The following is a 13027-nucleotide window of genomic DNA, read 5'->3' as shown; positions in this document are numbered from 1 at the left end:
TTCTAGTTCCTGGTTCTTTTACAGTCAAACTTTCCACATATGGTACCTGGTCTTTTGGTACTGCATGGATCTGCCTCATGGTGCCAGGTACACTCCTCATGTGAGGGTTGTTTGTTTCCTTTTTTGTTGTTGTTGTTGTTGTTTTTGAAACAGTCTCACTCTGTCACCCAGGCTGGAATGCAGTGGTACCATATCGGCTCACTGCAACCTCCACCTCCTGGTTTCAAGTGATTCTCATGCCTTAGCCTCCTGAGTAGCTGAGAAGACAGGCACACGCCACCACACCTGGCTAATTTTTGTATTTTGCTTCACCATATTGCCCAGGCTGGTCTTGAACTCCTTACCTCATGTGACCCACCTGCCTCAGCCTTCCAAAGTGCTGGGATTACAGGTGTGAGCTACTGCACCTGGCCTCATGTGAAGGTTTTTAACTTGTGACTCTGCTGAGTCAGCTGAGGTCTCAGCCTCTCTCTTCCACACACCTGCCTCTCCCACCCTCAGCCCAGATATGCTGGAGTTGCCACAGCTGGGCCTGGCCTAGGCCAGACTCCCCAGGAGAGGGAGCAGTCCAGAGGGAATGAGGGGCCTGGGCTGCCGGGAGAAGGGAGTGATTCCTGAGAGCATGCAGATGGGTTCATGACTGGCCCTTAGGAAAGGTGAGAGCACCTTCTGGAGTGCTTGTTTGGGGACAAAAAAATATTTTTTCTGGTGCTTATAGACAGTTTTTTTTGTATCTCAGAAAACTTTCTTTTTCACCTGCTCATTGCGCCAGTTTTGAAGAATATTTCCTATGAATGAGATCACCTGTTTAACAAGTTGTACTTCCCACTAAAAATACTTGCTGGCTATCTATCCTCTGGGATTATTCTAGACTAAACTGCTATGATAAATAGCCCCAGGAGGACAATGGCTCAAGTCCAGTGGAAGTTAATTCCCTGCAGATATAAGAGTGAGGGTGAGCACTGAGGTGTGCCCACCCTCGGGGAGGGGCCTGTCGTCCCCAAGCAACCAGGTAGGGGCCAAGTGCAGAGGACAGGAGCCTGGCCCCCATGTGGCTCACATCCCACAGTGACCACGGTTGCAGGGCCGCACCTTACGGCAAGGAAGGCTGGGCATGTGCTGGGCTGTGCCCAGAGAGGGAGCCAGGCTTTGGTGGGCAGCTCTTCCTTCCACTAATGTCCATCCACTGCCCCTTTCAAACAGTGTTTGGAAACAGAATGCTCGCAGGGCTTGTCCCGATGCATGTTCATGGCAGAATTGTTTTGCCCCCTCTCCATCCAACAGGGGAGAAGCTGGTGCCCGGAGCCAGAGAGGTTCTGACGGAGATATTTAAGAGTTGTGCCCATTCAGAGCAGACGCTGAGCCTGACACCAGCGAAGCCCATCAGAGTCTCTGACATTTATCTTAGCAAAGAGCAGATCAACTCCCAGACCCCAGGCAACCTCCTCCACCTCTTCTTCACCAATGTCCGGCCTCCAAAAAAGGTGCTGGAGGATCAGCTCACCCAGGTAGCTGCCCGTCCCCACCATACCCAGGCCGGGCCTTGGGTGCCCTGCAGGGCGAACCTGAGAGCCTCCCCGCTGCCTCTGTGCTCCACAGATCCTGAGGAAGTATGGCGTGCCAAAGCCCAAGTTTGACAAGAGCAAGTACAGCAAGGCCGGGAAGGAGCAGCACCCCGTGAAGGTGGTGAGCACCAAGCGGCCTATCACCAAGCCGCCTGCCAAGGACAAGGCTGTGCTCAACAGCGTCAGGTGCGTGCCCCAAGGAGCCTGGGCAGCCCGGCCTGTGGGCAGATGTGGGGGAGGCCTCCGAGCAGGAGCCTGAGGGGCGGCAGCTCCTCTAGAGGAGCCTGGTGTCAGGCCTTTTTTGTCATGCTTTGTCGCCCAGGCTGGAGTGCAGCGGCCCGATCACAGCTCACTGCAGCCAGGCTCAAGCGATCCTCCCACCTCAGCCTCCTGAGTATCTGGGACTACAGGCACATGACACCTCACCTGACTAATTTTTTAAAATTTTCTGTAGAGATGGGGTTTCACCATGTTGGCCAGGCTGGTCTTGAACTCCTAGGCTCAAGCGATCAGCCTGCACTGGCCTCCCACAGTGCCGAGGTTACAGGCGGGAGCCACTGCGCCCGGTGGGTGTCTGGGCCCTTTCTGCTGAGCTCCTTTCTCAGTCCTCAGCTCCATCAGGTGAACATCAGAGTTTCATTTTATCCACAAGTGTGGTCAGATTCTGACCATGAAGGCTGGAAAGCCGACCCATCTAAATGAAGACAACATTTTCTTTAATCCTGCTTCTTTTAGTCACACAAATAATGCATAGTTATTGTAGAAAGATTAGAAAATGCATAACGCCTTAAGCCCGGGAGTTCAAGACCAGCCTGGGCAACATGGCAAAACACCATCTCTACAAAACAATATAAAAATTAGCTGACTGTGGTGGCATGCACCTGTGGTCCCAGCTACTCAAGAAGCTACTCAAGAAGCTGAGGCAGGAGGATGGCTTGAGCCCCAGAGGTCGAGGCTGCAGTGAGCCATGATCACACCACTGCACTGGTGACAGAACGAGACCCTATCTCAAAAAAAAGAAAAAGAAAATGCATAGTGCCTATTGGAAAAAATTAAATTGCCCCTTGCATAGCAACTACTTTTAAGTACATGACCTTTGATTTATGCCTATATATTATTTTCTTAAGTTTTGAATGACCAAAATAGTACAAGATTCAAAAGCAGATGCAGTGAAAAGCCACTCTTCCTCCGGACCATTCTTAAGCCTTGAAGCTCCCCTCCCTGAGCCTGCAAGGTTACTTCTGTAGCTTTTGGGAAGAACCCTTTCTATAAATACAGAAGCAATTCTATACATATGCCCAGTGTTGGGTACCATACACAATGTCCATACCTTGCCATTTTTATTTAATACTAATTTTGGAAATCATTTCAGACCAGTACAAAAAGAATTCCCCATTCCTTTTTTAAAAAATAGCCTCATAGGCCAGGCGCGGTGGCTCACGCCTATAATCCCAGCACTTTGGGAGGCCGAGATGGGCGGTTCACAAGGTCAGGAGATCGAGACCATCCTGGCTAACACGGTGAAACCTCGTCTCTACCAAAAATACAAAAAAATTAGCCGGGCGTGGTGGCGAGTGCCTGTAGTCCCAGCTACTTGGGAGGCTGAGACAGGAGAATGGCGTGAACCCGGGAGGCGGAGCTTGCAGTGAGCCGAGGTCACGCCACTGCACTCCAGCCTTGGCGACAGAGCAAGACTCTGTCTCAAAAAAAAAAAAAAAAATAGCCTCATAACATTCCATGTATGGATATGCATATAAATTTAATAGAATATTATTTATATACAGGTCTGTGACTCTCGAGTACACAGAGATGAAACCTTGATAGCAAAATATTACCCAGCAAGAATCTCTAGAGGAATTGTTTAACCAGAAAAATAAAGGTTTTTAAAAGTTAATTCATTATATAGAAATGGTGTTTCTCAATCAGCACTGTCCCATAGTACTTTTCTGTGCTGGTGGAAATCAGTGCTGTATCTATATCCGTGCTGGTGGGTACAGCAGCCCCTAACCACAACTGGCTATGGGGCATTTGCAGTGTGGCAAGGGTGAACAGGAACTGAATTTGTGATTATATTTCATTTTAATTAACCCTAGGTAGCTACATCTGGCTAGCAGCTACCTTATTGAACAGTGTAGCTCTAAAATATGTAGAAAGAGTGTTTGAAAAGAGTCTCTACAAGATTTTTCATGTTTTAAGGCACGGATATGTCCTTGTAATTTGCTCAGTGAACTTTTCTCACTCAGAACAAAGGCGGTCTTGAACGCCCCCGCCCTATCTGAGCCCTAAGCCCTAAGTTGGAGGAGGGAGCAGGAATGAATGACTATGAGGCTGTGTATTTCCTATCGGGAGGAGGTGTGAACGTGCATTAGTCTAATTCCAGTGCTTTGGTCTACAGCAGGACTGCCTTAAGTGAGAAGAAGCCAACTGTGAAGCCAAAATCACCAGAAAAGAGCAAACCAGATGAAAAGGACCCAGAAAAGTCACCTACCAAAAAACAAGAAGGTGAATGAGCAGACGGGGCCTGGAGTGGGCTGGGACCTACTTCCATCCTGGAGACTAGGCACCCCCCGAGGAGCAGGCCTCTGCTTTTCCCGACTGGCCACTCCTACTGGGATGGCCTCTGCTCTGGGCTCTGGGTTCCCTGGGTTATCAGGCAGGGCAGCATTTCCAGAGATTCTGGGAAATATTCCTGGCCAGGGATCGCCCCTCGATGCCATCTTTGATGACCATGAACTTGAGGAAGTAAAATAGCAGTTCCAGAAACACCGCATGCCCAGGATAAAGAACAGATGGTTGTGACCGAAAAGTGAAGCTTGGGAAATCTGCATGGACGCTTTCTTCTAGAAGGCACTGGCCTAAGCTAGCGGCCTGTGCTGGGGCAATAGAATGCAAGCCTCCAGAAAGGCCCAGGCAGCATTGGAGAAAGCTATTCTTGTTGTCTGGAAAATTGCTTTGTCAGTCGGGGATGTTTTAGAGATTCATAGAAAGAGGGGATGTGGGAAACTGCAGCCTGTTGAGGGAGACAGAGCCCTCAGGGGCCTGGGCACATGAGGGCTTATGAGTATCCTGTGCGCAGTGGGTCACAATGGCAAATGACAATTCCCAGAGTTACGGGAGGGAGAGGGGAATCAGATGGGTTGGGCCGTAGGGGAGAGGCTGTGGTGAGAGCAGAGCACGTTGGAGGCGCGCGATGTGCGCAGGTCTCACCAGATTCCTCACACTGAACCCTTTCCACCAGTCCCTGAGGAAAAATACCTGACGCTGGAAGGATTTCACAAATTTGTTATTGACCGAGCCAAGCAAGATATCCGTAGCGTCTGGAGGGCGATCTTGTCCTGTGGTTATGATCTTCACTTTGAGAGGTAAGAGGGTTACCCCTCGACTCAGTTGGCACCTTGCATAGAAATTGTTTTTAGCCAAGAGCATAATTTCTGAGGAGCTGATCCGTCTCCCCTGTTGATAATGCTTTCTGAGTTATTTCATAATTTCTGAGTTTTTTCCTAAGTGCTAAATGGGTTTTCTAACCCATTTGTAAACAAACCTGTTCTTTTTCTCCACACTCCTGACTTGGAGACTGTGCTGGTCAGCTTGGGCTGCCGTGACAGGACACCACACACTGAGCTTAAACAACAGAAATGTATTCTCTCTCAGTTCTGGAGGCTGGAAGGCCCAGATCAAGGTGTCAGCAGTGCTGGTTTCTCCTGGGGCTGCTCTCCTTGGCTCCCAGACTGCCAACTTCTCAAGGTCCTCACATGGGGTCTTCCCTCAGTACCTACCTGTGTCCTAATCTCCTGTTCTTACAAGGATACCAGTCCTGTTGGATTAGGAGCCCACGCTGATGACCTCTTTTAACCTGAATCACCTCTTTAAAGGCCCTGTCTCCAAATGTAGTCACACTGGGGATTAGGGCTTCAACATACGTATCTGTTCGGGGACTGGGAGGACACAGTTCAGTCCCATAACAGTTTCTCACCCCAAAGAACCTTATCCTCAGAGTCACACTTTGCCTCGAGTCCACATTGCCCTCACTCCTTCCCAGGCAGGGGCACAGCTAGGCCACAGCTTGCCAGGGCTCCAGGGCTAAATATGGTTTCCCCTTTCTAGCTATAAGTGAATCCCAGGCACTCCAGAAATCACCCTGCCCTGCCCTCCCTCTGGCTCACGCACGTGTGCACATACACACACACACGCCCCTACTCAGCCTTGTCCACAGCAAGTGCACCCGGCATCAATCAATGAAAATGGCTACCAGGCCAGGCGCAGTGCCTCACACCTGTAATCCCAGCACTTTGGGAGGCATGAGGTCAGGAGCTTGAGACCAGCCTGGCCAATATGGTGAAACCCCGTCTCTACTAAAAATACAAAAATTAGCCGGGCATGGGGCACATGCCTATAATCCCAGCTACTCAGGAGGCTGAGGCAGGACAATCGCTTGAACCCAGGAGGCAGAGGTTGCAGTGAGCCGAGATTGTGTCACTGCACTCCAGCCTGGGCGACAGAGCGAGACTCCATCTCAAAAAAAAGAAAAAGAAAATGGCTACCAAGGCTGAGCATGGTTGCTCACGCCTGTAATCCCAGCACTTTGGGAGGCTGAGGCGGGTGGATCACCTGAGGTCAGGAGTTCGAGACCAACCTGATCAACGTGGTGAAACCCCGTCTCTACTACCAGCCAGGTGTGGTGGTAGGTGCTTGTAATCCCAGCTACTCAGGAGGCTGAGGCAGGAGAATCGCTTGAACCCAGGAGGCAAAGGGTTGCAGTGAGCCAAGACTGCACCATGGCACTCCAGCCTGGCCAACAAGAGCCACACTCTGTCTTAAAAAAAAAAAAAAAGTCAGACGAGGTGGCTCACACCTGTAATCCCAGCACTTTGGGAGGCCAAGGCGGGCAGATCAACTGAGGTCAGGAGTTCAAGACCAACCTGACCAACATGGTGAAACCCCGTCTCTACAAAAATTAGCCGAGCGTGGTGGCGCACGCCTGTAATCCCAGCTACTTGGGAGGCTGAGGCAGGAGAATCACTTGAACCTGGGAGGCGGGGGTTGTGGCGAGCTGAGATTGCGCCATTGCACTCTAGCCTGGGCAACAAGAGTGAAACTCCAACTCAAAAAAAAAAAAGAAAAGGAAAGAAAATGGCTACCAAAACATGCTTTTTTAAAAAATCCATTTTCAGAATTGAGAAATGCTTTACTGCTTGGTGCCAGCCTTTTGTACCATCGTTGAAGGCTCAGAGTCAATCCCTGAATGGATCTTGCATTATGGTGGCAGGGACAAGTTTTCTGAACTTGTTTTAGAAACCCTAGCACTTTGGGAGCTGAGGTGGGAGGATGGCTTGAGCCCAGGATTTCAAGAACAGCCTGGGCAACACAACGAGACCCCATCGCTACAAAAAAAAATTAAAAATTGGCCGGGCGCATTGGCTCACGCCTGTAATCGCAGCACTTTGGGAGGCTGAGGCGGGCGGATCGCAAGGTCAGGAGATTGAGACCATCCTGGCTAACACGGTGAAACCTCGTCTCTACTAAAAATACAAAAAAAAAAATTAGCCCGGTGTGGTGACAGGCGCCTGTAGTCCTAGCTAGTCAGGAGGCTGAGGCAGAAGAATGACGTGAACCCAGGAGGCAGAGCTTGCAGTGAGCTGAGATCGCACCACTGCACTCCAGCCTGGGCGATAGAGCGAGACTCCATCTCAAAAAATAAATAAAAATTAAAAAATTAAAAAATTAAAAGTTTAAAATTAGGCGAGCAAAGTGGCTCGCACTTGTGGTCCCAGCTACTGGGGAGGCTGAGGTGGGAGGATCGCTTGAGTCCAGGAGTTCAAGGCTGCAGTGAGCTATGATTGCCCCACTGCACTCCAGCCCAGGCAACAGAGCAAGATTTTGTCTCTAAGGAGAAAAAAGTTGTGTGACACACTGCAGGCTGATGCTATTAGGAGCTCCTCCTTCACCCTCACGTGCTGCTGCCGACACACAGGAGTGAGGCATGGGTGGGTGCATGGTGCCACCTCCCAGAAGGATACAGCATTCCCACTCCCACCGGCATGCTTGGCTTGCTTCTTTTGAAAGAGCTTTCCCCATGAGGAGCTGTCCAGGCACCAAGAAATAACCTGGAAGGCGAGGCCGTCTTCTGAATGTGCTCCAGGAGCTGAGGACAGGGCTCTGTAAGAGAAATGCAACAGTCATCCCAGTGTGCTCTGCCTCACTTTGCCCCTCTCCCCCTGTCCCCACCCCAAGGTGCGCATGCATCGATGTCCGACATGCACAGAAGGCCTCAAGAAAGTGGACCCTGGAGATGGACGTGGCACTCGTGCAGTACATCAACCAGCTATGCCGCCACCTCGCCATCACACCCGCACGGCTCCATCCCCATGAGGTGTACCTGGACCCCGCGGATGCTGCTGACCCCAGAGTGGCCTGTCTCCTGAGTATGTGGCCCTGGGCCTATCCCCTCCCCTGCTGCCTGATGCGGGCATGCCCCATGACAAGGGGCATTTACAAGGGCTAGATTCATTTAGACGTCCATCGAATGAACACTTATGAACACCTGCTATGCACCAGGTGTGCAAGGAAGAGTGGGCTGATGAAACAGGGAGGGCAAGGCAGGGAGCCAGGACTGTGGCCTAATTAGTCTGGGGCCTTTTTTAATGCCAGTGACAACAAAGCCAGGGAGCAGATACAGAAATGCACGGCACGGGGAATGCCCAGGCCGCTGCCTGGAGGCCCCACTGAGGCCAGGCTGCCATGGGGAGTGAGAAGCATTTATAGTCTGATAACTTGCAGTAGAGGCATTAGCCTTCATAATGGGGAACACCATGTTTTTGTTAAAAGCTAGGATTGCAGGAAGGCCCATTCAGGTGCCCCTGTGTTTCCAAAGAGAGAAAGCTGTTCTCTGGGCCAGGCGCGCTAGCTCATGCCTGTAATCCCAGCACTTTGAGAGGCCAAGGCGGGCGGATCACTTGAGGTCGGGAGTTTGAGACTAGCCTGACCAACATGGAGAAACCCCATCTCTACTAAAAGTACAAAATTAGCCGGGCGTGGTGGCGCATGCCTGTAATCCCAGCTACTTGGGAGGCTGAGGCAGGAGAATCGCTTGAACCCGGGAGGTGGAGGTTGTGGTGAACCAAGGTCACGCCATTGCACTCCAGCCTGGGCAACAAGAGCAAAACTCCGTCTCCAAAAAAAAACTAGGATTGCACACAAAAAATAAATTGTTAATTCCCAGACGCCCCCCGTTTACAAGGTATTGGCGAGCAGCTCATTACACTCGTCCCAGGGGCTGTGCTCAGCCGCTTGCCTCATCAGCAACAGACACAGAGCCCTGGCTCTTTCCTGGGTGCCAAGGAGGTAAAGGTGGACAAGAGGTTGTCCTGACTTCCTTCTGTTACAGTGAGAAGGGTGAAGGACTGAAGGGCAGTGTGCCAGTGGCACAGTTTCCTGGTTTTGATATGACATCACCATTGGGGGACACTGGGAGAAATGTACACGGGACTCTTTGTGCCATTTTTGCAACCTCCTATATTATTATTTCAAAATAGTAAGTCAAAAAATAACATAGTGCACAGCCCTGGCATGGCCCTGAAGGTAGATGAGGGGCCTTGGACTCCTTAAGAGCCAGCACCTCCATCTGGCCAGCCAGGCCCTCGCCCTTTGTGTCTGCTTGGCATAGGCACAGGCACATTGGGGGCCGCTCACTCACTGACAGCATCTCCAGGGTCCCAGGTAAAAAATCCACCAATCCTGTTCGCAGTGATAGGGTTGCCTGTGTTGCCTGTGAGTCAGGCATCTCAGCCACCTGGCCGAGATCTCAGCCTGACTGCTCCTGCGCCCTCAGACGTGCCCATCGAGAGCCTGCGCCTGCGCTTCGCCTTGCTGCAGTCCCTCAACACCACACTGGAGACCTTCTTCCTGCCCCTGGTGGAGCTGCGCCAGACACCCATGTATACCCACAGCATCGCCGCCCTGCTGAAGGAGGCCAAAGGTCAGTGCCTGCGCCTGCCCTGGCCCTGCAGGAAGAGAGAGGTGACCTGCAAGACGCCAGGGCCAGAATCCACGGGCAGAGTCCTTGGGCAGCCCCGCCAGGAAGATGCCTCCCCACCTCAACCTTTCATGTAGCAGGCAGGGCTCCTCTGGAGCAACAGGCCCACCCAAGGGAAGTTACTTTAATTATAAAAGTAACATATGCTCTGAAAAATAAAATTATTTTTAAGGTTTTCAAATTAATTAGAAATCATATATGAAGGTCTGTTTACTATCTGGCCTCCACATCCCTACATCCCAGAAGTGACATTGTTAACAGATGAGTCTCTCTCCTTCCAGACTTTTCTCTTCACATATAAACAGACACATGTGTGCACACACACAGCTTTTTGTCTTTTTTTAAATTAAAAATAGGTATCATTTTCTACATTCCATTTTGCAACTCTAGTTTGTTTGCATTGTTTCTAGAAATTGGATGTCTCCTGGGAATGACAAAGGGTATATGCTGGGTGGATGCTGACACACCACCCTCCACAGTCAGGGCCCGGCTCTACTGCCACCAGGGGGCCTGAGAGTGCCACACCCAGGGACCGAAAGAGAGTCTTGGGGGGACTGGGAAGGAAGGGACAAAGCCCCACCCAAGCCTCTCCCACGTTCCTCTCCTTAGGGCTGATCTTCTATGACACGAAGGTGACCGTGATGAATCGAGTGCTGAATGCCACTGTGCAGAGGACAGCGGACCACGCGGCCCCTGAGATCACCTTGGACCCACTGGAAATTGTGGGAGGTGGGGTTGGCTGCGGAGAGCAAAAAATGCAAAATGGCAGTGCCTAAACACACTAGCGGATTTCTGGAACATAAAAGAAGGGGGTCCAGGGCTGGTGCAGCGGTTCCTCCTGTCGTTCTGCTGGAACGCCCTGGTGTGTGGCTTCCTGCTGGAAGGTCCCCTCAGGAGCTCAGGGAAGGGGCATAGCAGAAGGAGCTTGGCTCCCGGGGGCCCGCCCAGCTGCATGGGGTCAGGTGGGGCAGGCTTTGCTCTGATCAGCCATGTGCCTGCCAAAAATGGGGATTCCAGCATCAAAGGAAAGGGAGAGAAGGTCACTGGGGAGGCTCCCCAGAGTCTCTGCCACAGCGTATAGACAGAAGGGATATGCGCAGAGGAAACGAGAGAGGAGTTGGGGGGCGAGGACCTCCCCGAGAGGCAGAGGGAAGCCTCTAGAAGATGAGAAGGGGCCAAGCACTGGGGGCCCAGGAGGGCAGGTTCCAAAAGTGGGAGCCATGAGTGCTAAGGCACAGAAGGCTCTAAGGTGTTCTGAGGGCAGAGAAGGCACAGGGGGCCGAGCGAGGGAGCAGGGGTCCAGGGACAGGCATAGGCCTGCTAGGCCCAGGGTCTGTCCTCAAGGGGAGGGGAGAGGGCAGCCACGGCGGGGTGCTTTGATCAGCTCATCTCACTTTCCAGGGGAAATCAGAGCTTCTGAAAACTCCTACTTCTGTCAGGCTGCCAGGCAGCTGGCCTCAGTGCCGTCGTCTCAGCTCTGCGTCAAGCTGGCCAGTGGCGGTGACCCCACATATGCCTTCAACATCCGCTTCACTGGCGAGGAGGTCCATGGCACCAGTAAGTGGTGGCCCGCCAGGCTCCCCGCTGGAGGAGCTGTGTTTAGTGTCCAGCCTTAGCCCCAGCTGCCCAAGACCTCCATTTCCAAGAGTAAAAGCCACATCCTCAGCACTTGTGCTGCAGAAGCCAGGTCTGCACCCAGAGTGGCCTCATGCCTGTGTCCTCCAGACCAGCCCCCTGTGGAAGCCTTGGCCAGTCCCTGCTGGGCTTGGGGACGGCACCTCTACTCAGGGCCCTCCTCGGTGCTGATTGGCCCCCTCCCCGGGAAGGGCCCTGGCTGAGGAGTTGGTGGGCCTAAAGGCTTGTGTGTGCCCCATGAGAGGCAGGGTGTTGGGGAGTCCTTGGTTAAGATGGCACCATAGCACTCTGCAGGGATGAGGACTGGCAGCTGAGCAAGTGCTCCCTTGTGACCTCTTATGCTTAGCCCCAGGAATTCAGGAAACGTGTCCACTGCAGATGGAGAAGAAAGCTAGTTTCTCCACAGCCGGGCACACTGGAAGGAAAGGCTGTCCGGGCAGGAGGAAGCCCCCATCCAGCTCCTTCTCCCCTTTCCTCTGATCTGCCCCCACGGGAACGCAGCTGCCTCCCAGACGGGGGACCCTGGCATCCTATGGGCAGGCCTCCTAGGCCTCTCTGAGAACAGCTCTGGTTCACTGACAGCCCAGACTCACGCTCGACACCTTATCCTTCCCACAGCAGCGAACCTGCCCAGAGTGCCAGCCCTGGCCCATCCTACACATAGGGAAACTGGGACTCTACAAAGCCAAGTCACTTCCCAAGGTCATGCAGCCAGCTGGGGTTCCAGGGTCCAGGCCCCTGGCCTTCCAGGCGTCAGCAGTCAGGATGCTCCTGCTTCTCCTTGAAGCAGAGGTGAGGGCCAGGCCCACCATCTGCCCCTGCACTGGGCCCCCACACTGGGTTTCCACGTGGCTCTTACCAAGCAGGGTGTGGGCACAGCTGTGCTCAGAGCTCCCTGACCTCAGGGTACCGATAGGGAACACAGGGAAGGCCAGAGGAGATTTACAACAAAACCAAAGGCCCATCTTGAATGGCGGCGGGAGAGGATGAGCAGTTACCGTTGCCCTTTGCACATTCACACATTTGTCCATTCACTTACGCATTCATCGGACAAACACGAGCCCGGGCACTGGGGGAGGCAGTGCTGAGTGAAACAGGTGGTCCTGCCCTCAGCCTGGCCCAGAGGGACAGACATGGACCAAACAAGTCCACAACTCAGGCAGGCTTGCAGCTGTGAGAGGTTGCCTGTGTGGGGACCTGCGGTGACCTCACTGAATCTTCGAATGGCCTTCGGGGTAGGTACGGTCACTCTCCCATTTGACAGACAGGTGACTGAGCCTCAGGGACATCTTGCCCTCCGTGGTATCCCTGGGTGGCCCCACTAGTGAGTGGAGAGCAGGATTGGACCTGAGGCCTCCCAGGCCTGGGGTGGCTTCTTTCTACCCCGCCACAGCGGCAGGCAGGCCGTGGAAGGAGTAGCCGCTCCAGCCAGCAGGTGAGAGGGAGGGAACGGTGTCGCCTCCCGCCGGGACACCCCAGGTGCCCATGTGTCTCGTCTGTCCTACAGGCGGCTCTTTCCGCCACTTCCTGTGGCAGGTGTGTAAGGAGCTGCAGAGTTCCTCGCTGTCGCTGCTGCTGCTGTGCCCCAGCTCAGCTGTCAATAAGAACAAGGTAGGCAGAGGCAGGGAGGAGGCTCCACGCCCCCGAGCTCATGTCCTGCCCAGTGGCTGGGGTGGCGGGCAGTGTGTGTCTCATCAAAGCCAAACCGTTTCAGAAACCCTCCCAATCTGTGGGGACAGGTCCTTGCCTCACTGGATGGGCAAGCTCTGGGAGCTTGCAGTGACTTCTCTCCTGC

General features: G+C 53.0%; 1 protein-coding gene across 22 annotated transcripts in view; it reads left to right on the top strand.

Moving 5' to 3' along the window:
- HECTD4 (HECT domain E3 ubiquitin protein ligase 4) overlaps positions 1–13027 on the top strand; it is a 222107-nt gene that overhangs the window by 201609 nt on the left and 7471 nt on the right. For 10 of the 22 annotated variants that reach the window (XM_063785013.1, XM_016924275.4, XM_054663606.2 and 7 more), the window contains 9 exons: positions 1285–1508; positions 1600–1751; positions 3961–4067; positions 4804–4927; positions 7797–7987; positions 9310–9540; positions 10207–10326; positions 10999–11154; positions 12740–12843. In XM_063785013.1, the coding sequence (XP_063641083.1) occupies positions 1285–1508; positions 1600–1751; positions 3961–4067; positions 4804–4927; positions 7797–7987; positions 9310–9540; positions 10207–10326; positions 10999–11154; positions 12740–12843 (1409 nt within the window). Of the gene's footprint in view, positions 1–1284; positions 1509–1599; positions 1752–3960; positions 4068–4803; positions 4928–7796; positions 7988–9309; positions 9541–10206; positions 10327–10998; positions 11155–11850; positions 12025–12739; positions 12844–13027 lie in introns of those variants that run through there. The other 12 variants (XM_016924278.4, XM_016924277.4, XM_016924276.4 and 9 more) reach the window with 9 other exon arrangements.

The sequence above is a fragment of the Pan troglodytes genome, chromosome 10 (genome assembly GCF_028858775.2).
Source record: "Pan troglodytes isolate AG18354 chromosome 10, NHGRI_mPanTro3-v2.0_pri, whole genome shotgun sequence".
Taxonomy (NCBI): Eukaryota; Metazoa; Chordata; class Mammalia; order Primates; family Hominidae; genus Pan; species Pan troglodytes.
The sequence above is the reverse complement of the archived record's forward strand: the minus strand, read 5'-3'. Positions and strand labels throughout refer to the sequence as shown.